At 45.8% G+C, this 25,509-nt stretch overlaps 2 protein-coding genes across 4 annotated transcripts; both read right to left on the bottom strand.

The window, feature by feature from the left end:
- Nucleotides 1–228: 228 nt before the first annotated feature.
- On the bottom strand, nucleotides 229–4,192 carry LOC100969204 (small ribosomal subunit protein eS21). The gene has a single exon (XM_003806378.6). It carries the CDS (start codon nucleotides 759–761, stop codon nucleotides 303–305), a length of 459 nt encoding a protein of 152 aa, XP_003806426.2. The 5' UTR covers nucleotides 762–4,192; the 3' UTR covers nucleotides 229–302.
- Nucleotides 4,193–9,127: 4,935 nt separating this feature from the next.
- SNRPD3 (small nuclear ribonucleoprotein D3 polypeptide) lies at nucleotides 9,128–25,489 on the bottom strand. 3 transcript variants are annotated; one of them, XM_003806377.6, is made up of 4 exons: nucleotides 25,289–25,489; nucleotides 23,517–23,660; nucleotides 13,078–13,270; nucleotides 9,128–9,346 (listed from the first exon to the last, which is right to left on the bottom strand). In XM_003806377.6, exons 2-4 carry the CDS (start codon nucleotides 23,640–23,642, stop codon nucleotides 9,285–9,287), a joined length of 381 nt encoding a protein of 126 aa, XP_003806425.1. In that variant the 5' UTR covers nucleotides 23,643–23,660; nucleotides 25,289–25,489; the 3' UTR covers nucleotides 9,128–9,284. The 3 variants fall into 3 exon arrangements, with proteins under 3 accessions (XP_003806425.1, XP_008951296.1, XP_034804911.1); XM_008953048.6 differs by having other exon boundaries at nucleotides 25,303–25,489; XM_034949020.3 differs by having other exon boundaries at nucleotides 25,299–25,443.
- Between the last annotated feature and the right edge of the window lie 20 nt (nucleotides 25,490–25,509).

Raw genomic sequence — 25,509 nt, 5'->3', positions numbered from 1 at the left:
AAAGCTGCTATGAAAATTCATGTATAAGTTTTTGCATGGACATATATTTCCTTTTCTCTTGGGTAAATACCTAGGAATGGAATGTGGGGATCATAAGGTAGATGTATTTTTAATGTCTTAAGAAACTGTCAAACTGTTTTCCAAAGTGGTGGTGCAGTTTTACATCCCCATCAGCAGTGTTTGGGAGTTCTTGTTGCTTTACATATTCAACAGCACATAGCATGGTGAGTTTTTTTTTTTTTTTTTTTTAGGTTTTCATTATTTATTTATGACAAATATTCCACATCTGTGATTGTCTCCAGTCAAAAGTTCTTTGAGACGATGCCATCGGCCTTGGCCAATCGGAGAATGGAATCATCTGACTCACCCATCCTACGAATGGCCCCGCAGATAGCATAAGTTTTAAACTGGCCATTAAACCTGCCTGTGACCTTGTCAACCTCGGCCACGTTCATCTGGATGGATGCGTGGTCCTTGGCACCGATGATGCGATTGCTAGCGGAGCATTTCCGCGGCACGTACAGGTCCACGAACTCGCCGGCGTCGTTCTGCATTTCGAGGCTGGGCTGCGCCTGGGGAGTCACCGCGCGGCGCCGTGAGTACGGCCGGAACCGTGCCCCGGCTCCCGGGGCAAACCGGCCCCTAGGGTCACGACCCCAGCCGCACCCAGCACCCCGCACCCCGTCCCCCGCGTCCAAGCCCCCACTCCCGCCCCAGCCCCAGCCCTGAGCCCGAAGCCGCATGGTGAGTTTTTTAAACATTAGCCATTCTTCTGGGTGTGTAGCAATCTCTCTCTGGCTTTAACTTGTGCATTTCCCTAATGACTAATGATGTTGAACATGTTTTAATGTGCATGTTTGCCATCTGTATCTTCTCAAGTCTGTTCAAAATTTTTCCCCATGTCTTATTATTGAGCTTTGCAAATTCTTTATTTTTTGAGACAGAGTTTCGCTCTTGTTGCCCAGGCTGGAGTGCAATGGCACGATCTCGGCTCACCGCAACCTCCGCCTCCTGGGTTCAAGCGATTCTCCTGCCTCAGCCTTCCTGAGTAGCTGGGGTTACAGGTATGTGCCACCACACTGGGCTAATTTTGTATTTTTACTAGAAACGGGGTTTCTCCATGTTGCTGGTCTCGAGCTCCTGACCTCAGGTGATCTGGCCTCGGCCTCCCAAAGTGCTGGGATTACAGGCGTGAGCCACGGTGCCTGGCCACAAATTCTTTATATATTCTGGATACACATTTTTTATTAGACTTAGCTTTGCCAAAATTTCGTGGTTAGTCTTTTAACAGTGTCATTGGAAAGCAGTTTTTTATTTTGGTGGTCTAATATATTAGTTTGGTCTTTCATGGATAGTACTTTTGGTATTATATCTGAATTTTTGCTTAACCCAAGGTTTAGGGTTACATTTTTTCTAGAAGTTTTATAGTTTTAAGTGGATGATCCATTTGGAATTAATTTTTTTGTATGGCATGAGGTATAGACCCAAGTTTTGAGGGATTTTTCCATACAGATATCCAATTGTTCTGGCACCATTTGTTGAAAATGCTATCCTTTCTCCAGTGCATTACCTTTGTGGCTTTGAAAAAACTCATTTTGTATACATGTGTGGATTTGTTTTCAGACTCTGTTCCTTTGATCTATTTGCTTAACTTGATGAAATACCATGCTGTTTTGATGAGTACAGCTCTATAGTAATTCTTGAAATCAGGGAGTCTTCTTTTAAAATCTGCTCAGCTTTTGAAATATATAGTTTTAACTTTTAATGTCCTTCTTTGCTAATTCTAACATCTGTGTAGTTTTGGATCTCTTAATCTCATTATGTGCTGTGCTTTCCTGCATCTTTGCATGCCTAGCAATCTCTGACTGGAGCCAGACAGTGAATTTTACTGTGTGGGGTACTGGACATTTTTATATTCCTATAAATCTTTTTGAGTCTTATTCTTGGATATATTTAATTGGTCCGGAAAAACAGTTTCATGTTTTAATGTGTTGTTTTTATGGACTTGTTATTCAGGTCCAGCGCTCAGTCTTGGGCTAATTATTCCTCATTTACCAGGCAAGGCCTTCCTGGATATTTGTATTAATCATGCCTTTTGTTTTCTGTTTTATGATGCTTTGGTATCTTGGGCCTTGCTAATCCTGAAGGATGCTCCTCCCAGGGTTAGCTAATTCCTAGAGATAGTAAACAACTTGCTGGCAGCGTGTCTTTCATGTACAAACCAAACAATCCAAAGTCCACACCCACAACTGCCTCCTTTATCTAACTCTCATACACTAAGCCAGTATTTCCTTTACCCTCAATCACCTCAGGGCAAGGTACTTTACAGAGACCACTTATAACCCAGTTGAAAATTATTCAGACTATCCAATCCTAAACTTGCTCAAACTTGCCTACTCTGCCTCACTCATTCCTTCATGAGAAAACTACAATGAAGGCTCTGAGTCTTGCTCTGCCATTGCTCCTTCTGCCTCCTGACTCAGGCTGGTGTCTCCCCATATAGCCCACGTAATGTGGTTTGCCCCCTTCTTTGAGAACTGTAATACATTCTTTCAAGGCAGCTGTCTCTGGGTCTTACCATACCTGATTAAAACAAAATCAGATATGGTACATCTTAAAACAACACTGTACTCCATATCCTGTGAATTTCTTGTCTGACTGATAGGAAAACGTTTAGTCTCAGCCTAGCATGACGCCAAGCACTGTTCCAATTCTTTATGGGTCTTCCCCAGCCTGTTAACTTCCTCACATCGGTGTGCTCATCAGTATTCTGCTGAACGTTCAAAAGCAACCCGCTGCAGATCTCTTGGGTTCTCTGTGTGGCTTTCTTCTCTTGACATTCTGTCCTATAGTCCTAGCTGCCTTGGTGGCTTCTCTGAACTCTTAGCTCTCGTTTCTCAATGCAGGCAGGCTGGTAGGTCAGCTTCAGTCCCCTTCCCTGTGCCACAGCTTGGAGACTCTTGTAAGCAGTGAGCTGGGGCAATTGTACAACTCCCCTTATTTATTTATCGTTTCTCAGGGATTAGTCTCCTTCAATGTCTGATGTCTTGAAAACCATTGTTTCATATTATTTTGTGTGTGTTTTTTCAGACACAATGATAAATCAATTATTTTCATCTTGGCTAGTGGCAGAAAAACTCCTGTATGCTTTGATTGTTTTTTAAGGTTATGGTTCTACCAGTGTAGAAGCTGGGATAGTATCAGTGAATCAAGTGAGTCCACATCCACCCTTGTACAGATAACCAACCAGAGGCTGGGAGAGGTGGTCACGGTGGCACTCAGAACCAGAATTCATGTTTTTGGTTTTTCTTTTTGAGATGGAGTCTTGCTCTGTCACCCAGGCTGGAGTGCAGTGGCACAATCTCGGCTCACTGCAAGCTCCGCCTCCTGGGTTAAAGCAATTCTCTGCCTCAGCCTCCTGAGTAGCTGGGATTACAGGCACCTGCCCCAACACCTGGCTAATTTTTGTATTTTTAGTAGAGATGGGGTTTCACCATCTTGGCCAGGCTGGTCTCGAACTCCTGACCTCGTGATCCACCTGCCTCGGCCTCCCAAAGTGCTGGGATTACAGGCGTGAGCCACCGTGTCCTGCTCAGAATTCATGTTAAATACTGGTCTAATTACCTTTATGACATCATCCTTTAGTCTATATCTTCTTTAAATCTGAGTTTTTCTTTTTTTTTTTTCTTTTTGAGACAGAGTCCCGCTCTGTTGCCCAGGCTGGTGTGTAGTGGTGCGATCTCAGCTCAATGCAACCTCCACCTCCTGGGTTCAAGCGATTCTCCTGCCTCAGCCTCCCCAGTAACTGAGATTACAGGCATGTGCCACCACACCCAGCTAATTTTTGTATTTTTAGTAGAGACAGGGTTTTGTCATGTTGGCCAGGCTGGTCTTGAATGCCTGACTTCAGGTGATCTGCCCACCTCAGCCTCCCAAAGTGCTGGGATTACAGGCATGAGCCACCACCCCCAGTCTCATTCTTCATTTTAAAGTAATATATTTTCAAAGAAAAAAAGCAAAAGCATGCTGAAACATTCATATTTCCACATGACCTGACTTCCCCAATCTTGGCAAAAAAGTTGGAAGCTTATTCTCCAGAGGGGGTTAGAAGGTTTCTGCACTAGGAGCCCTCCCAGAGACCTGGATGAAGGAACTGAATGTGGACATACTAGAATGCTGAAATTCTCACCCTCTTCCCCAACAGAGCTCTCAATCCAGCAGCTCAGAGTAAACCCTCCTGATGTGAAACCAAAAGTTTCTCCAAGAGAACCTGTCCAGCCTGGAGCAAAGTTCTAGAAGTATGGACACTGGGGATTTCCCCAAAGAAGCTCAATGAGATCACCTTACAATCACATATTCTTTTTAATACTCCACTCTTAAATATAAGCAAGATTACCAACGATTGCCAGGCAGCTAAAGAAAGTCTGTAACATGAAAGATTAAATTGAAGAACAGAAAGCGGAAAGACATATGCAGGGAGATGAAAGCTTCTACAGAGCATATTAATATCCTCAAAGATGTTGCAACAAGGAACAAGGTACTGTCCCTATATATCTACATATATAAAGGAACAATCAGAGAATCAACTTGGAGTAATCCTCCATAAATTATGATCAAAAGAAAAGAAAATTGGGGTTGGGGCACACTGGGAGGAGAGGTAATTCTGGGTCCACCATCTGAGTAACAGAAATTCCAGAAAGAAAAACCACAGACAGCCGGGCGTGGTGGCTCACGCCTGTAATCCCAGCACTTTGGGAGGCCAAGGCAGGTGGATCACCTGAGGTCACGAGTTTGAGACCAGCCTGACCAACATGGTGAAAATCTGCCTCTACTAAAAATACAAAAAATTAGCTGGGTGTTGGGGCAGGTGCCTGTAATCCCAGTTACTTGGGAGGCTGAGGCAGGAGAATTGCTTAAACACCGGAGGCAAAGGTTGCAGTGAGCCGAGATGGCACCATTTCACTCCAGCCTGGGCAACAAGCGTGAAACTCAGTCTTTAAAAAAAAAAAAGAAAAAGAAAAACCACAGACAACCTAAGGAAGAAAATCACTGAGAATGAATTCAAGAAAGTTTCCCAGAAATTAAGGACAAGAGTTCACTCGGAAAGGGGCCTGGCATGGAAACAGACCTTCGCCAAGGCAGGTATTAATACGTCATTCTGAAATTTTGGAACACTGATGACAGAAGGGAAAAAAAAAAAAAAGTCATATAAAAAGGATCTGGACTCTGGCCGGGTGCGGTGGCTCACACCTGTAATCCCAGCACTTTGGGAGGCCGAGGCGGGCAGATCACAAGGTCAGGAGATCGAGACCATCCTGGTTAACACAGTGAAACCCCATCTCTACTAAAAAATACAAAACAATTAGTCAGCTGTGGTGGCAGGCACCTGTAGTCCCAGCTACTCGGGAGGCTGAGGCAGGAGAATGGCTTGAACCCGTGAGGCGGAGCTTGCAGTGAGCCGAGATCGCGCCACTGCACTCCAGCCTGGGTGACAGAGCGAGACTCCGTCTCAAAAAAAAAAAAAGATCTGGACTCAAAATCACTTCAGACTTCTCTACAGCAATGCTAGATGACAAAGTAGCCATACCTTCAAAATTCTGAAGGATACTAATTCCTTTTTTTTTTTTTTTTTTTTGAGACAGTCTCGCTCTGTCACCCAGGCTGGAGTGCAGTGGTGCAATCTCGGCTCACTGCAAGCTCCACCTCCCGGGTTCATGCCATTCTCCTGCCTCAGCCTCCCAAGTAGCTGGGACCACAGGCGCCCGCCACCACGCCCAGCTAATTTTTTTGTATTTTTAGTAGAGACGGGGTTTCAGCGTGTTAGCCAGGATGGTCTCGATCTCCTGACTGTGTGATCCACCCACCTCGGCCTCCCAAAGTGCTGGGATTACAGGAATGAGCCACTGCGCCCGGCACTAATTCCAACATAGAATTTCATACCCAATCAAATCAAGTGTGAGCACATTTTTAGACATGCAGATACTCCCCCAAAATAAGGTGATAAAAGAAGAGGTTACACAGAAAACAGAGATCCAACAGAGGAGAAGTGTGGGGAGTGCCCAGGGTGACAGCGACACACCAAGCACGGGGAGAAACCAGTCCAGATTGGGGTGGGTCAAGAATAATAACTGATAAATGATGTGTCATGATCTTTAGATATGATTGGGGTTCAATTAGTGACAAATAGAAAACGAAGCAAATAAAAATGCAAGAGGATTACTTTCAGGGAAAAGTTCCACAGTAATCTAGTCTATTGTATGACTCAGCTGTGATCACTATGACACTGTCATATTTTTAAAAAGTTTAATCACATCTTAATAATTTGACACTGAATATGATCTAACCAGAATTACAATATCAGGGAGATGGGTGAGAGGAAGTATATTCATGGTGGGCAGGAGGAAGAGAGGATTCAAAAGATAATGGTGGCCGGGTGCAGTGGCTCACACCTATAATCCCAGCAGGCCGAGGCGGGCAGATCACTTGAGCCCCGGAGTTCAAGACCAGCTTGGGCAACATGGCAAAACCCTGTCTCTACAAAAAATACAAAAATTAGCTAGGCATGGTGGTGTGCACCAGTATTTCTAGCTACTCAGGAGGCTGAGGTGGGAGAATCACCTTAGCCCGAGAAGGTTGAGGCTGCAGTGAGCCATGATTGTGCCATTGCACTCCTGCCTGGGGAAGAGTGAGACCGTCTTAAAACAAGCAAACAAAAAACCATCAAGGAATAGTCATGAAAACATGTTCATATTGAGACATGGAGGTAAATACAAACAAATCAGCCAAGAGTTGGACAGACTATTGTGAGGCAAGGAAAGTGGGGTAAAGGCAGGGTAGGAGGGCTACTGTTTTTCATAATAAACCTTACGGAACAACTTGTTTTCAATCTGCGTCAACTGATTTTCCCCCCTAAGATGCAGGATATAAAACTGTTTACAAAGCTACATATTTTAGGTTGATCCCCCTTCACTTTTCAGATCTAGGTAGGGTTATAGCCAGTTTCCACTGCGTGGAGAATCTGCAAGGCTGGTGTTCCTGTATGGGTCCAGAGTGAACTACATCAAAAGTCGCTTTTGATATCGAGGATGCAGTTCACTACTATTAAGTGTAATGTGTTATTATTCAAAGTAAGTACTGTTTACTGTAAAAGTATGATGAATTCAGTAATGATTATACTAAAATAACATACTAGTACAGGGTCAAAATACAGCTTTAGGTCTACTTAAGATAGAATACTTAAGAATTACTTATCTGGGGACAAGGGAATTATTTAAAATGCAGATTCCTGGGCCCCACTCCAGGTGTGGGGCTTGCAGTCTTCATTTCTAATAAGATCCTTAGTTGATGTTGAAAACCACTGCTTTCATTTGTTTTTTTTTTAAGAGACAGGGTCTCACTGTCATCCAGGCTGGAGTGCAGTGGTGCAATTATAGCTCACTGCAGCCTTAATCTCCTGGGCTCATGTGGTCTTCCTGCCTCAACCTCCAGGATAGCTGGGACTGCAGGCATCAGCTGTGCCCGGCTACTTTTCAATTTTTTGTAGAGATGCGGTCTTGGTTAACAAAGCTTAACAGCCCAGGCTAGTCTCAAACTCCTAGGTTCAAGTGATCCTCCCGCCTCGACCTCCCAAAGTGCTGGCATTATAGGCGTGGGGCACCATGTTTGGCCTGAAGCCCTATTTTAAACGTCTATTGTATCTGACCAACTCACTGATGCTTATTCCTCAGAATACCAGCTCTGTAACCTCCAGGTAGTATCATAAGACAAAGCTTATTAGAAACTCATTAATTGATGCCAGGTTAACTAATGTGCTGGATTTTTTCCCCCTCCTCTTTCATTACTTGAACAATCTGTTCAATGAGCAATATTCTAAGAGCCAATAATTGATCAGTTTTCCTCTTGATGGCTTATGCTGTAGCTCATACCATACTGAATCCCTGGCAAGACCTCTTTTTGGTGATTTGATTTTTTCAGGCTGCTTTTCCAGTTTCTGTGTTTTTGTCACAATTATTCACCCTGTGTATCTTATACTCTTTACTACTACTTATTTTTCTTTAAAGACAAAGTCTTGCTCTTTTGCCCAGGCTGGAGTACAGTGGCAAGGTCATAGCTCACTGCAGCCTCATACTCCCAGGCTCAAGTGATCCTCCCACCTCAGCCTCCCTAGTAGCGAGGACTACAGGTGTGCACCACCATGCCAAGTTAATTTTTAAAATTTTTTGTAGAGACAGGGTCTCACTATGTCTCGCGGGCTGGTTTTGAACTCCTCTCAAACAATCCTCTACCTCAGCCTCCCAGAGTGCTGGAAGCAAGCCACTGTGCTGAGCTGCTGGTAACCCTTCCTACACTAACAACTATGGATGTGCCAATCAATGCTGAGATGCTCTGATATGCTCCCAAGAATCTGTTTCCACAAATCACCACAAAACTGCTTGTTGTAGCCAGTATACGAGCCAAGGAAGCTGGCCACTAGGATCCCCTGAATTACTTTTTTTTTTTTTGAGGTGCAGTCTCGCTCTGTCACCCAAGCTGGAGTACAGTGGCATGATCTCTGCTCACTGCAATGTCCACCTCCTGGGTTCAAGCGAATCTTCTGCCTCAGCCTCCCGAGTAGCTGGGACTACAGGTACATGCCACCGCACCCGGCTAATTTTTTTATTTTTAGTACACACGGGGTTTCACCATATTGGCCAGGCTGGTCTCGAACTCCTGACCTCGTGATCCGCCCGCCTTGGCCTCCCAAAGTGCTGGGATTACATGCGTGAGCCGCCGCACCCAGCCCCTGAATTACCTATGACTTTATCAAGGGAAAGAGTCACCTGTGTTGTTAAAGCTGAGCTGATGACAGCTCCACAAATGTTAACTGAACAAAGTGCCACACTATGTGCCTGTGTCTGAAGATGAATGAGACACAATCTGTGTGTTCTCGGAGCTTCTCCAAGGTGAACTTTTCTGGGGCTTAACCTGCAACTGGCCAGGAACAGCAGCTTAAAATCTCATCAATAGCTGTGCTATTTCAAAGTACTGGCATTCTCCCAGGACATCCCCCAGGGTGTCAAAATTTAGCCAAAGCAAACTTCAAATGAACACAAAGTCCTTATTTTCTCAAAGAAAACAAAACAAAACAGAACAAAAAACCCCCCAGATTTATTTAGCTTAAACATTTCCCCTGATCTAAAGAGAAAGATGGCAAAAGATACCTAGCACATATGCACAAGCACCCACTCCAATGAACTCAGATAACCTGAAAGAAAAAAGGACAAAGTTCTGTTCCACTTAGAAAATTATCTTCGCTTTTGAAAGATGTTTCCACGTCCCATTCCACGTCCTCTTCCTCTTGCGGCCACTGAAAGGGAAGAGAAAATATGAGGCCAGGTCAGTGTGGTCGGTGAATGCTCATAGCACAGAGTAGCGAGGGCCCTAGGACACCAGTTAGAAGGGTTCTGAAGGGTTACCTAGTCCAACACCACCCTGGCCATTGCATTTCCACCTCCTGCCTTTTATTTTATTTTATTTTTTGAGACGGAGTCCCACTCTGTCGCCCAGGCTGGAGTGCAGTGGCATGATCTCGGCTCACTGCAATCTCCACCTCCTGGGATTAGGCGATTCTCATGTCTCAGCCTCCTACTTGAGTAGCTGGGACTACAGCCGTGAACCACAACGCCCGGCTAATTTCCTGTATTTTTAGTAGAGACAGGGTTTCACCATGTTGGCCAGGCTGGTCTTAAACTCCTGACCTCAGGTGATCCACCCACCTCGGCCTCCCCAAGTGTCAGGATTACAGGCATAAGCCAACACGTCCAGCTGACAGCCATTGCATTTAACAGGGGGGATGGAGACGGAGGGGCAGGGGCTGGGGACTGGCATCAAAGCAGGAGCTAGCAGCACACTCTTGCCTTCCAGTCCCATACTGCCCTCTACAAGAGGCTGGGAGGCAGCATGCTGAGGGCAAAGAAGGTGGTCTGAGAGCTACAGAAAAGACAAATCCTTGGGGCTGGCCTTGGGTGAGCTGAAAAACATTATAGATGCACTGAATTAATTTTTTCAATTCTGAAACAAATACAGTTAAGTGTTAACATGTGTTAGATCTGGGAGAAGGGTTATATTATCTTTTGTATTTTTTTCTGAGAAAATAATTATTTCAGGCTGGGTGCAGTGGCTCATGTCTGTAACCCCAGGGCTTTGCAAGTCCAAGGCAGGCAGATCACTTGAGGTCATAAGTTTGAGACCAGACTGGCCAACATGGCAAAACCCCTTCTCTACTGAACACACAAAAATTAGCTGCACGTGGTGGTATGCGCCTGTAATCCCAGTTACTTGGGAGGCTGAGGCAAGAGAATCACTTGAACCTGGGAGTTGGAGGAGGTCGCAGTGAGCTGAGATCAAGCCACCGCACTGCAGCCTGGGTGATGGAGACTCAGTCTCCAAAAAAAAAAAAAAATTATTTCATAGTAGCAAAAAGAAAACACTCTCCATATAAATAGCATGATAAGACTGCTGTTCTCCTCTGTAACCCAGGGGTTCTAGGAGAAGACAGGCTTTGAAGAACAAATAAAATATTCTTTTTTTTTGAGATGGAGTCTAGCTCTGTCACCTAGGCTGGAGTGCAGTGGCACGATTTCGGCTCACTGCAACCTCCACCTCCTGGGTTCAAGCGATTCTCCTGCCTCAGCCTCCCGAGTAGCTGGGACTACAGGGACCTGCCACCATGCCCAGCTAATTTTTGTATTTTTAGTAGAGACGGGGTTTCACTGTGTTGGCCAGGCTGGTCTCGAACTCCTGACCTCGTGATCTGCCCACCTCGGCCTCCCAAAGTGCTAGGATTACAGGCATGGGCCACTGCGCCCAGCCCCTCACACTATTACATCTTTAAACTTGAGCTTTCATCCATGGTTCCCAGCTCGTAACTCCTATAGTCCTTGTTATAGTCTTTTGTTATAACATTGGGGCACTTTAGGCCTCAGAAGCAGGACTCAGGAGACAGAATCTCTCTCTTGAAACTTCTCCTGCCCTCCTTTCACCTGCCCAAGGCAGGACCCTAATCTGATTGTGGGTCATAAGACCTCACTCCAGAGAAAGGTCCTGCCCTATACCCTGGAGGAACAAATGCTGCAGAGAGAGGCCAAAAAGAATCTGGACAGGCCTCGCGGGGTTTCCCAACCCCGTCTATTAGTGTTAGATCACACCCATTTTGTCTAATGGCATTTCCACATGGTTGTCCATCCTTTAATCATGACTATCCAATAAAGTCTCCATAAAAGGCCCAAGAGGGCAGGGTTAGGGGAACTTCGGGACAGCTGATCATGCGGAGCCTGACAGGAAGGTGAACAAGAACTCATCCATGTGCCGGGAGGAAACTCCATGGGGCTAGAAGCTCTTGTGCTTGAGACCCTTCCAGATCTCACCCTATGCATCTCTTCATGTGGCTGTTTATTTGTAGCCTATAAAATATCCTGTTATAAACCAGTAAATTTAAGTATGTGATTCCCGAGTTGTGTGAGCTACTCCAGCAAATTAATCGAACCCAAGGAGGGAGACGTGAGAACCCTGGCTTGAAGCCATTCAGATGTTCTGGAGGCCTGTGCTTATGAATAATAGTGGGGGGTGCAGGGGCAGTCTTGTGGGACCGAGCCCTCAACCTGTGGTTTTTCAGGCTATCTCCAGGTAGATAGTGTCAGAACTGAAGGACACCCAGCTGGTGTCTACTGCAGAACTGACTGCTTGCTTGGTCACAGAAGTCTTTGTTGATTGTTGTGTTGTGAGAGCAGAGGAAAAACACAGTTTGACTTTTTTCCTCACACACATATAAAACATGTATAGCAGCTAAAGATACCAATGAAGAATCCAGTGCCTTCCTTGGCTGCAAACCTTTTTTACCAACACTAAGACAGTTTCCAAAGGCCACAATTACTTTGTTGTCTAATCAACATGACAGAACTTTCATGAACCTAAATATAAAACCAAATTAGGCTAACCAAGAAGCAAGACCAGACTAGGGGACTGCGAAAAGGACAGTCCCACTTTTGGAATGTACTAAAAGGTGGCTTTATTTCTGAAAACGGAGCTCCACTATCAGACCTCCCTAAGTACATGCTGGTGTCCATCCATAAGACCCAGTCTCACTAGGAAATGCTGCCCTCACACTCGAGTCAGCTCATCTGCTCCGGGCTGTGTCTGCTCGGCAAACTAGACAAGGGCAAGCGATCCCACACCTCTCGCACAGAACTTCTAGAAAAGATGGGCCTCTCCAGGTGCGGTGGCTCACACTGGTAATCCCAGCATTTCAGGGGGCCGAGGCAGGTGGATCATGTGAGGTCAGGACTTCAACACCAGCCTGACCAACATGGTGAAATCCCATCTCTACTAAAAATACAAAAATAAATAAATAAAATAAAAATAAGCCGGGTGCAGTGGCTCCCGCCTGTAATCCCAGCACTTTGGGAGGCTGAGGCAGGTGGATCACAAGGTCATGAGTTCAAGACCAGCCTAGCTAAGGTGGTGAAACCCCGTTTCTACTAAAAATACAAAAAGTAGCCCGGCACAGTGGTGGGTGCCTGTAATCCCAGCTACTTAGGAGTCTGAGGCAGAGAATTGCTTGAACCCGGGAGGCGGAGGTTGCAGTGAGCCGAGACCACGCCACTGCACTCCAGCCTGGGCGACAGAGCGAGACTCCATCTCAAAAAAATAAAAAAATAAAAATAAATAAAAAATAAAATAAAAATAAAAATAAATTAAAAATAAAAAAATTAGCTAGGCAGGGCAGTGCGCACTGTAATCTCAGCTACTTGAAAGGCTGAGGCAGGAGAATTGCTTGAACCTGGGAGGCAGAGGTTGCAGTGAGCTGAGATCACACCATCGCACTCTAGCCTGGGTGACAAAGCGAGACTCTGTCTCAAAAAAATAAAATAATGGCCTCACAGGATCGCTCCATGCTGCAAGGGGAAGGGGTGGCAGTGGGTGGTGGGTGTGGAGAGAGCAGAGGTCAAACCCTCTCTGTCTCCAGGCAGTAATAGGGCCCCTTTCTACAAGACACAAGACAAACCTATATTTTAAAACCTGTGCATGAAAAGCACCTACCTTGGGCCTTGAGAATAGCAGCTTTTCCTCGGCCAGCCCCTGAGCCTTGGTTTTTATTTTTCATGCTCTTTAACATGGGTGCGTTCTTCAGCATGTCAGGCAAAATCAGAAAGCGGATTTTGCTGCCACGGATGTATACCTGCTCCAGCTGTGCCACTCGGCCATCTCTGTATGTGACTGTGATGTTGGACATCTGGAAGGAAATCACCAGCTAATAAGTTAACGGTCAACAGCACCAGCGGTGGGGAGGGCCTTGACTGGTGGGAGGGGGAAGTCCAGAAAAGCAGACTGACATTGTGACAAAGCTGGTGAATTACCCAGCAATCATCGGTACTAACTGTGTACACCAGGGACTGCACTGAGCACTTTACCTAAACAGTCCTCACAACACCTTCAGCCTGGGTATGAGTGCTCCCCCCCTTTTTTTTTGAGATGGAGTTTCACTCTTGTTGCCCAGGCTGAAGTGCAATGGTGCAATCTCGGCTAACCGTGACCTCTGCCTCCCGGGTTCAAGCGATTCTCCTGCCTCAGCCTCCTGAGTAGCTGGGATTACAGGCATGCGCCACCATGCCCGGCTAATTTTGTATTTTTAGTAGAGGTGGGGTTTCACCAGGTTGGACAGGCTGGTCTCGAACTCCTGACCTCAGGTGATCTGCCCGCTTCAGCCTCCCAAAGTGTTGGGATTACAGGTGTGAGCCACTGCGCCCAGCCGAGTGCTCCCATCTTTACATGTTAAAAAAACCAAAGCAGTTATCCCAGGTCAAACAGCTGGAATGCAGGGAACTCCAGATTCGAACCAGCTGGCCTAGCTTCAGAGCCCTGGCTGTGCTGCACTGCCTGCTGAGCAAAGATGTGAAGAGCTCTTGAAGGTGCTAAACCCTAACGAAAACAGCTTCAAACTGCTGGTCCAAACTGTCTTCCCCTGCACTGCCTGGCACTCAGATTTCAAAGGCACCATGAAGGTCACAAGTATATACCAGATGTGGTTCTGACCCTCCAGAGTACATACTCTAGAAGGTGAGACACAACCCTCTAGGTTGAGTGACTAGGGACTGAGAAATGGAGGTGGTACCACAAGGCCTGTAAAAAGGGCCTGAAATTACTGGAGGGTTATGAGGCAAGAGCTTGCACAAGGAAAAGAGCAGGCACTTGGGCAGGAGCCTACAGGATGTGAGGACCAGAGCAGTCGAATAATGACACTGGACGGGGTTGTTACTTCAGATAAAGGAGTCACTCAAGTTTGTTGATAGAGGAAAGATCAATAGGGTTAAGGCAGCACTCAGGAAAGATAAATGTGGCAACAAGGATAGACTGCAGGATGGACAAATGGGGAGCCTGAAGGTGAGACCAGCTTGGCATGGGAGGGTGATACCAATCTGCCAGCATCAACCTCAACAAGCACCACATTTACAGAAAAAGCAGCTTATTGTATGAACCTTCTGAAGAGAGAGAACTATAATTTATTTAGAATGGGTCAGCCCTTATTGTAGAAAGATGTGCTGTCTCTGCAGATTTCTGTCTGGCTAGTTGCCATCTTATACTCATTCATTCTTTTCCTCAAGTGCTAACTGGCCACCCAGCCTCTGCTTGAACACTCAGAAAAGAACAACTATGGGCCAGGTGTGGTGGCTCATGTCTGTAATATCAACACTTTGGGAGGTCAAGGTGGGAGGATCACTTGAGCCCAGGAGTTTGAGAGCAGCCTGGGCAACACAGTGAGACCTCATCTCTACAAAAATTAGCTGGGTGTGGTGGCACGTGCCTGTAGTCCAGCTACTCGGGAAGCTGAGGTGAAAGGATCACTTGGTTCTGGGAGGTCGAGGCTGCAGGGAGCTGTGATGGAGCCACTGCACCCCAGCCTGGGCCACAGAGCAAGATCCTCTCAAAAAGAAAACAAACAAAACTATGCTCTGGGGCCGCCCCTGTTGTTTATGAGCAGTTTCTAGAGGAATGGTTTCTAGAGCTTCTACCCACTATCCCTGTTCTACCTTCAGGGGCAACAGGGCTCCAGTTTCTCATAAACCTTCTGCTCCAGGCTCCTCACTCCCAGCCTGTTATTAAATTTTCATCCAGTTCCCATGTCCTTACCAATCCTTTTCTTCCCCTGAAGAATACCATAACCTCTAGTGCCACAAATGAACGCCAGGTTTATGGTCAGACTACCCAAGACAGAAACTGGATACAACTCAGGCTCACCTGAATCTGACTGACAATTAAAATGTGTTTTGGGGCTGGGCGCGGTGGCTCATGCCTGTAATCCCAGCACTTTGGGAGGCCGAGGTGGGTGGATCACCTGAGACCAGTCAGGCAAACACGGTGAAACCCTGGCTCTACTAAAAATACAAAAATTAGCCGGGTGTGGTGGCAGGTGCCTGTAGTCCCACCTACTCGGGAGGCTGAGGCAGGAGAATCACTTGAACCCGGGAGGTAGAGGTTGCAGTGAGCCAAAATCACGCCACTGTATTCCAGCCTGGGCAACAGAGCAAGACGCCGTCTCAAAAAACAAAAAACAAACCAAACAAACAAAAAACGTGTTTTGGGGACTGTGCCACACTCATGACTCTGTAGAAGACACAAAATGGGCCTAAAGACCTATAGGTGAGATCCAGCTCTGCCATTTGTCAGAAGTGTAACCCCAGGTATATCTCCAGGCTTCCCTGAGCCTCCGTTCCCTCAACTACAAAGCTGAGTTTTGAAAATACAAGACAACAAAGCCAACAGTTACTGAGCACTTATTAGACATCAAGTGCTGGCCCAGGTGATTTCCCCACGGCAGCTCATGTTACCCCACAAAATCCTACAAGGTAAAGAGATGAAGTGACATAGCCATTCAGAGGCAGATCTGTCCCCAGAAACCCATGCCCTTTCCCTCTATTCTCCTGCTTGAGGTCACACCACGCTTACATGGCCTGGCTGGAGTTTGAACCCAGTTCTGTCTAACTCACACTCTTAACCACTGCATCTGATCACATTTCCTGAAATTGTTAAAAAGCAAATCAGGCCAAGTACAGTGGTTCATGTCTGTAATCCCAGCACTTTGGGAGGCCAAGGTGGGAGGACTGCTTGAGGTCAGGAGTTTGAGACCAGCCTGGGAAATGTAACAAGATCCTATCTCTACAAAAATTTTTAACAATTAGCCAGGCGTGGTGGTGCATGCCTGTGGTCCCAGCTACTTGGGAGGCTGAGGTGGGAGGATGGCTGGAGCCCAGGAGTTCAAGGCTGCAGTGAGCTATGATTATGACACTGCATTCCAGCCTGGGCAACAGAGTAAGACCCTGTCAAAAAAAAAAAAAAAAAAAAAGTGAACAAGGCAAAGTATGTCTAAATGCTGTCTCTATTGCCTAATACATAATAGAGACTCAGTACATGCTAAATCTGATTGACAGCTAAAATGTGTTTTGGGAGCTGTGCCACTGCTAAGCCACACTCCCTCCAGCACAGGGGCACATCTCACTCCTTTCCTGACAGAAGCTGTTGCATAAGTCCGACAAGACTTAATCTAGGCATTTCCATAAATGAACTATGTCCTGGCTGAAGCAGGAGAGTCCAGTGTCATCTGACTCCTATTTTAACCCTAACAACCAGGCTCACTACTGCTCTCGCTTTCCCTGTAGCACTGGCTAAGAACAGCTTGCTGTGGACAAAACCCCACAGTCTCACTGCACACATGCCTGCTAGAGCTTGCTAATAAAGCCTGACCTGTGTTTGTATCACAAGCCCAAGGCAGCAACTTTTGAGTGAACCAGATCTTAATCAACTCCAGGCAGGAACACCCAGTTTAATCAACTTTCCTCAACAGCCACAATGAAACACATATGGTATAAGCCAGGTACCCAACTGAAATGACATCCTGAGGGGGAGAGAGAGAATCTTTGTAGCACAAAGTGGTGGGACTTTCTTAGATACCTGGGGCCAAGATGGAGAAAGCTAGCTCCAGGACTGTGAAGGTGTGTTGGGGTGTCTCAGGCCTGTCAATACACCAGAAATGCATTCTTTAGGACATTCTTTAGGACAATTTCACACATACACAAAGGCAGAGGCGCTTGGATGCCACTGCTATAATAGGAATACCAACTAAGGCCATCTACCTATCTTTGTTCTTAGGAAATACAAAAGTATTATGGGGTAGAGGAGCATGATGAATGCAATCCACACACAAACAGTACAGGAAAAAAAAAGTATACGATAAGTTTAAAAAACTGGTTTTCCTTCAACCTAGAGGGCTAGGTGTCTAAAGAAATTCAATTACATTGAATTCAGAGATTTCAAAAACTTTCCTAGCAATAGTTATGGGCAATTTTCTGACCCAATCATGTGAGAGCTTCTTTTGGGTTCTCATTTTTATACAGTGACACAAGACCATATTCCATACAGAGACCAGTTTTCCAAAGATGGCTATTATATGCCAAAGCCAACAAAACAGATTTCAAACAGTCCCATCAGTGATTGGGTGGTCATGTTGAAGCCCCAAAAGCACAATGTCTGCTTGTGCAGAGCTCTACATCACATTCTCCCACCAAAACTTCTAAGAATTAAGTCATTTTGAATGTAGTGAAATGGGTTTGACCATTACTCTCTGTATTTGCTTGTATCATTTATAATTTGGGTCCATTTTTATAAAACTGGGGACATATTTTGGAGTATTGTTATTTTTCTCACTTAGGCCAACAGCATTTTGACCGACATGCCATATCCTGCAGCTGATGCCCTATCCTGCAGCACTGGCCACCAGTGCTTGGCTTGCAGCTGTCGGAATGAGAAGGAGAACAAAAGCTCCCTGCCTTCCCAGCTTAACCTCAGATGCACACCCTCTGACCCGATAAGCACCATTTCAGGGACCTCATCCTGAGTTTCACATACACATATTTCTTCTTCTTCCTTTAAAAAAAAAAAAAAATATATATATATATATACACACACACACACACACACACACATATATACGTACATATATACACACACACACATACATATATACACATACATACATACATATATACACATACATATATACATACATACACACACACACACACACACACACACATATATATATATATGAGACAGGGTCTCACTATGTTGCCCAGGGTGGTCCCAAACCCTTGGGATCAAGTGATCCCCCTGGCCCAGCCTCCCAAAGTGCTGGGATTACAGGCATGAGCCAATGTGCCTGGCCATATTTTGCATTTTCAAATGTCAAAAACAGTGCTAAGATAACAGGATACTTTAAAACTACTTGAGGGACCATAAAAGACAGGGTATTTTGTATGGGGATGTTGTCGAGGATATCATCTAATAGTGTCTCCTGTATCTGAGTGCCAGGGAAATCCCCACAATTGCTATTTTAACTTAAGAACACTATGCATTTTGGAACTGATGATCTTCCCTGCTTAATCTTACACTGGAATATACCTTTATTCAATGTACAGAGAGATTCAGGTTTACATTTCTGGATACTGACTGCTTGGCTTCATTTTACATTCTACCCCAGCTTACCTGCACCATGATCTCTGTATCTACTTTTATCCTGCCATAGAATTTTTTTAATTTTAGAGATAGGGTCTTGCTCTGTCACCCAGGCTGGAGTGCAGTGGTGCGACCAGAGCTTAATGCAGCCTGAACTGCTGGGTGGGCTCAAGTGATCCTTTTTGCCTCAGCCTATGGAGTAGCTGGGACTACAGGCATAAGCCATCACATCCAGATAATATATTTTTTATTTTTGGAGATGGAGTCTTGCTCTGTCGCCCAGGCTGGAGTGCAGTGGCGTGATCTTGGCTCATTGCAAGCTCTGCCTCCTGGGTTCACGCCATTCTCCTGCCTCAGCCTCCCGAGTAGCTGGGACTACAGGCGCCCGCCACCACACCTGGCTAATTTTTTGTATTTTTTTTAGTAGAGACAGGGTTTCACCGTGTTAGCCAGGCTGGTCTCAATCTCCTGACCTCGTGATCTGCCCGCCTTGGCCTCCCAAAGTGCTGGGATTACAGGCGTGAGCCACAGTGCCCGGCCCCACATCCAGATAATTTTTAAACTTTTTTGCTTTTCAGAAGAGACAGGGTCTAACTATTTCTGAAAGAGGATAGAATAAAAAGTAAATACTAAAACCCCAAAACAGGGCAGGTGTGGCTTAGGCCTGTAATTCCAATACTTTGGGAGGCCAAGGTGGGAGGATCGCTTAAGTCCAGGAGTGCAAGACTAGCCTGGGCAACAGAGTGAGATCCTCTATTTATCTTTTCCGAATCATTGTGGTGTGCTTTTGTGTGTGTGTGTGAGACTAGGTCTCACTCCGTCGCCCAGGCTGGAGTGCAGTGGCACTCCATAGCTCACTGCAGCCTTGACTTCCTGGGCTCAAGTAATCCTCCCAACTCAGCCTCCACCTGAATGGCTGGGACTACAGGCATGTGCCACCACATGCGTCTATTTTATTTTTTTTACAGACAAAGTCTTGTCATGTTGCCCAGGTTGGTCTTGAACCCCTGGGCTCAAGTGATCCTCCTGCCTCAGCCTCTCAAAGTGTTGGGATTATAGGAGTAGCCACCACATTTTGTCCCACCCCACTTTTATAACAGAAAATGTTATTGAACAAGCAAGGAAAAGTGCTAAGAGGATGTTCTCATTCCCAAAAGGCAGAATGACTGGATCTGGGAAGGACAGGCAAACCTCACAGCCTGAGATGTGCTGAACAAACTAAACTGTGCTCAGAGTTCACCCACCACCAGCTTTAGCTACGCCACAGTCTGCTGGCTCTTATTCAATGTGCCTAGGTTTTGGTAGACCCAGTGAGGCCTCTACATCCTGTTACAGGCTAAATTGTATCCCTCAAAAAAATTCATTGTTGAAGTCCTAATACCCAGCACCTCAGAATGTGATCATATTTAGAGACAAAAAATCTTTACAGGCCAGATGTGGTGGCTCATGCCTGTAATTCCAGGAGTTTGAGAGACTGAGGCAGCAGGATCACTTGTGGCCAGGAGTTTGAAACTGGCCTGAAAAACATATCAAGACTCCGTCTCTACAAAAAAATTTAAAAATTAGCCAGGTATGGTGGGGCACACTGGTAGTCCTGGATACTTAGAAGACTGAGGTGAAAAGATCTCTTGAGCCCAGAAGTCCAAGGCTACCCATGAGCTATGATCAAACCACTGCACCCCAGCCTGGTCAAGAGACCAAGGCTTAATCTCAAAAAAAAAAAAAGAAAAGAAAAAGGAAAAGAAAAAAAAGGCTGGGTGCAGTGGCTCATGCCTGTAATCCTAGCACTTTGGGAGGCCAAGGTGGGCAGATTGCCCCAGCTCAGGAGTTAGAGACCAGCCTGGGCAACATGATGAGCCTCCATCTCTATTAAAAATACAAAAAATATTAACATTAGTGGGGTACGGTGGCCCATGCCTATAACCCCAGCTACTCAGGAGGCTGAGGCAAGAGAGTTGCTTAAACCCGGGAAGACGGAGGTTGCAGTGAGCTGAGATTGTGCCACTGTACTCCAGCCTGGACGACAGAGCAAGATTCTGTCTCAAAAAAAAAAAAAAAAAAAAGGGCCAGGTGCAGTGGCTCACGCCTGTAATCCTAGCACTTGGGAGGCTGAGGCAAACTCAGGAGTTTGAGACCAGCCTGGGCAACATGGGGAAACCCTACCTCTACTAAAAATACGAAAAACTAGCTGGGCATAGTCCCAGCTACTCAGGAGGCTGAGGCATGAGAAGTGCTTGAACCCAGGAGGCAGAGGTTGCAGTGAGCTGAGATCATGCCACTGCACTCCAGCCTGGGCGACAGAGTGAGACTCTTAAAAAAAAAAAAAAAAAAAAAAAAAGCAAGCAAGCTGGGCATAGTGGCTCACATCTGTAATCCCAGCACTTTGGGAGGCCAAGGCGAGCAGATCACAAGGTCAGGAGTTCGAGACCAGCCTGGGCAATATGGTGAAACCTGTCTCTACTAAAAATATAAAAATACAAAAATTAGCTGGGCATGGTGGCAGATGCCTGTAGTCCCAGCTACTCAGGAGGCTGAGGCAGGAGAATCGCTTGAACCTGGAAGGCAGAGGTTGCAGTGAGCCAAGATCGCGCCACTGCACTCCAGCCTGGGTGACAGAGCAAGACTGCAGCCTGGTTGACAGAGCAAGGCTCCATCTCAAAAAAAAAAAAAAAAAATTCTTTATAAACATAATTATGTTAAGATGAAGTCATTAGAGTGGGCCCTAATCCTACATGCATGGTATCCTTATAAGAAGAGATCTGGACAGAAACACTACAGAGGGAAGACCAAGTGAAGACACAGGAAGAGAGCCATATATAAGCAAGGAGAGAGGCCTGAAACAGATCCTTCCTTCACATTCCTCAGAAGAAACCAGCCTTGCCAACACCTTGATCTCAGACTTCCAGCCTTCAGAACTATGAGAAAATAAATTTGTGTTGTCTAAGCTGCCCAGTCTGTGAAACTTTGTTATGGTAGCACTAGCATACAAATACAAGCAGGGAGGCAGGTGGCTGTCCCCCACCATTGGTCAGGCATGGTTCCTTCTGAGGCCAAGGTGCTATTTTTATCCCTGATTTAGAGGAGGGACCAGAGGATGAAGGAGGTCCAAAGCTAAGCTCACCCCAAGTCACCCTAGGGGGCAGGCTACAAGCTGATTCCAGGTCTGTCAGACACCAAGGTCTGTGCACTTTGTGTCATGTTGACTGCATCTCTGAATGGCTACCAAGGTTATCTGGTTAGACACCTTCACGTTACGGATGGGATGACAAAGGCCCTGGAAACCCAGCAAGTTGTCCAAATACATACAGCTAGTTGAACAAACCCATTAAGATTCACTAACCGAAGTCTTGCATTCTCCTCACCAAATTAAAGAACCTTAAAGTGGATGAGCATGCCTTAAGCCAGAGGACTGGATATATGAGAGATGATAAACTTATCTACCCTCAATAGATAAACTGATCTATTGACAGTAATGCAATAAACCTGAGTCACCAGAGGTCTACTTCTCTGCATTCAGGGAACTGACCAAGCTTGTCAACCTCGCAGGAAGATGACAGACGCTCAAAGCTACAGAAAAATCACAAATAAATGAACCCTGCAAACCAATGGATGGTCAGGATGCCTGACCACGGTGTAAGGTGCTTTACCTCTCTGACCTTCTCATCTGGAAAAAAGCCATAGGTATCATATGTTGAACACTTACAGTATGTGAGGCACTGAGCAGCTATGGCACACATATAGCTCATCTGATCTTTGTAAAAGTCCCGGGGGTGTGGATATTACCCCTGTGGCAGTCTTAAGGGTGTGCTGCTCAGATCTCCCTTCAAAAGAGAACAGGCTATGAGGAGTGCAGGCAGCCGACAATCTCCATCTTTGCAGTCCACCATGGCATTCAACTTGAGGCTACTCTCTCCCCATGTAGCCAGCCAATGGCCTGAACACACCGGGGGTGCTAGTCCGCCCATTTCTGCCCCATGCTAGACTCTTCTAACGAGCAATCGCTGCCTTGCTGAGATTTCCTCAAAACTACGCTGTAGCCTAAGGCTCTTCCTGCTCAATCCTCCTTCCTTTCCCCTCTAATTTCACCAGTCAGACCAGCACCATAGACTGAAAATTTCCCTGCCTACTACTGCTTCCTTGTTCTTTTATCCTTTATTGTCATTTCCCCCAATAAATACCTTGCAAAATTCTGTCTTGGCATCTACATCAAAGAACCCAAAATAATACCACCCCCATTTTACAGATGAGAAAACTGAGTGGTTAATACATCTAAGGTCATATAATTAGGATTCAAACCCACATCTCTCTCTGACTCCCAAGTCCAAGTTCTTAACCAGTGGTTTAAAGAACAAAGAAAGTGTGAAGATACAACTGAAAAACAATGCTATAAAAATTCAGATGACTATGCAAAAGGCAAAGTTGTGCCATGAGAAGGACACCGTATCAGGAAACTACTCCATTATTTATCATCAGAGTGATGAGCCCTTTAATCTCATTCTCCCTATTTTATGGATGACAAGACTATCACCAAACCTGCTTACCTCACAAGGTAGTTGCAATAATCAAATGAGACTCCTCCTCCAAGAGAAAAGGGAAACAAACACAGTAGGTGAGAAGATTCTGCTAATCGCAAAGCAAGTGGAGGCAAATGGATAATGGCCCTGAATCTGAAGGATTCTACTGAAGGAAGTAGCACTTCTCCCAAATAGACCCCCATATTTGGGGATGGAAAAAACAAAAAGGACAAAGTAAAATATTCCAAACCTCCAAATGGCTTTTCTGCCTCAAGATTATGTGTCTCGTTCATGCCCACATCCCCAGAGCCTATAACAGCACCTGACTGGTATGCATTAGGCACTTAGGAAATCACTGCTGAATGAGAACAATTTCCAGAGACCCTCAACACACACTTTTCTGTCCTTCAAGACACAGGGCCATTCCTCCCACACAGCCTCACATGCAAAGCAGAATACCTGGCAGTTCATGTTGTCCTCTGCTTCAATGAGCTTCCCCCGATATACCTCACCGGTGTTTGTCTCACATGTCACAATGTGGCCCTCGGCCTCATGCAGTACTTTAATCGGCACACCAATAGACATCTTGGCAGGAAGAGAGTTCTACAATGAGAGAGACTACAGTCAGTTCATCTTTCAGAGTCTGAAAAGGCATGCGGCACACATCATGCTTCCTTCAAGGCCTGGCACTCCATAAAACTTAGCAAAAACACCAAAGCTGCATTTTCTACCAAGGAAAAAAAAAAAAAGCTCAGCTCCTGGTTTGGAGGAAACTATCTGGCAAATATGTGCAAGATGTGGGGTGAGGAGGAATGATGGGGTGGACAGAAGTAAAACTAGGAATGAAAAGAGAGCATCTCCCATGGGTCATGTGTCCCCGCTACCCTATGTCCCTTAATCTTCAGCTAAAGGACCATTAGCCAATACTGTTGTGTGTCAGGGGAGGGGGATTGGAATGTTAATTTGTTGCACTGTTATTTGTTAACCTTTAATTGTAGATGATTACGTTTTGAGAATAATACAGGCCCGAGCTGTCCAATACAGCAGCTCATGTCCACACGTAGCTATTTAAATTAAACTTAACTAAAACACAATAGAATTAAAATAAAAAAACCCAGTCCCTCAATCCCAGTGGCCATATTCCAAGTCCTCAACGGCCACATGTAGCTAGTGGCTACCCTATGGAAGGTGCAGATACAGACCAAAGGACCATGCACATCTAGGAGAGCAGGCTGTACTTTTAATTCAGCCCTTTAACCCTTCACTTATTTTACTATCAAGGATATTGAGAAAATATCAAAGTGACAACGTGCTATATGCAGGAAATGCTTGTCATGGAGGAAAATCAGGGAAAGCACCTGACTTGACCTAATCAAAAGCATCAAGCAGTGAACTTTTTATTGAGATGAGCAACGACTCAAAGTTTCAACTTAAGCGTACCTAAGACAGGAGAACATGAGGTTGAAAGGACAGGCTCCTTTGGTGAGGATCCCTGGCTTTCAGCCTTAGGAGTCTAGATTTTATGCTGAAGGTAGTGGAGAACCACTGCAGAATTATATGTAAAGAATGACGCAATGAAAAGATAGCAGCATTTATTTACAAAACGGATAGAACGTAAGGTTTAGAAGCAGAGAAACTTGTTAAAACTTCTGCAACAGTTAAAACTGCTGCAACAGTGTGGAAAGCATGAGGGGACCATTGCCTGAAAGGGGACTGGGGCAGAGATACAAAGAACTTTTTAAAAAATGACCGGCTGGGCGCGGTGGCTCACGCCTGTAATCCCAGCACTTTGGAAGGCCGAGGCCGGTGGATCCCTTGAGCCCAGGAGTTCGACACCAGCCAGGGCAACATGGTGAAACCCCGTCTCTACTTAAAAAAAAAAAAAAAAAAAAAACTCATAGGATTTGGGGGAAGGAGATAGTCAATCAGAAATGACTTCGAGATTACTGCCTGGAAGCTTTGAAAAACACTCACCTGGAGAGATACAGAATGTGAGAAGCATGCAAGTTGAGGGGAAAGCTAATGAACTTACTTCCAGGAGCTAGTGAGGCGACGGGAAAGCTAATGAACTTACTTCCAGGAGCTAGTGAGGCGACGCTGATGTTTGGGTGGCCCAAGCTTCCCGCTTTCTTCCCTCCCCGAGCCCCGCAGAGTTCCATGCAGCAAGTCTTTCTCCAGCCCCTGGCCCCTCACAGGCGCCTCGACCTCCCCTCGCCCGTCCCCAGCCTCACCGGCTCTGGCCTACTTTTCTTCTCTTCGGTCCGCTGCGAAAGATGCTACGGCGAAGGCGTGAGTCAAGCGAATGGCGGGCCTAGCTCCCAGAATTCCACTCTTTCCCAAAATGCTGCGCGCAGGGCCCGCCTCCTTCCTTTCCCCAGTGTTGAGCGCGGTCTCGCCTCCGCTTCCTCCTCACTCCGCCTGCCGGCTGGGAAACTAGGGCACCAGTACGATA

This window comes from Pan paniscus, chromosome 23 (genome assembly GCF_029289425.2).
Source record: "Pan paniscus chromosome 23, NHGRI_mPanPan1-v2.0_pri, whole genome shotgun sequence".
NCBI classification, from domain to species: Eukaryota; Metazoa; Chordata; class Mammalia; order Primates; family Hominidae; genus Pan; species Pan paniscus.
This window is presented reverse-complemented; position numbering and strand designations above follow the sequence as displayed.

Coding starts and splice junctions, on each gene's coding strand:
- LOC100969204 (XM_003806378.6), bottom strand. CDS start 761: ATGTTTAAAAAACTCACCATGCGGCTTCGGGCTCAGGGCTGGGGCTGG.
- SNRPD3 (XM_003806377.6), bottom strand. CDS start 23,642: ATGTCTATTGGTGTGCCGATTAAAGTACTGCATGAGGCCGAGGGCCAC. Junction 13,271..23,516: donor AGGACAACATGAACTGCCAG/GTATTCTGCTTT, acceptor ATTTCCTTCCAG/ATGTCCAACATCACAGTCAC. Junction 9,347..13,077: donor TGCTATTCTCAAGGCCCAAG/GTAGGTGCTTTT, acceptor CTTCCCTTTCAG/TGGCCGCAAGAGGAAGAGGA.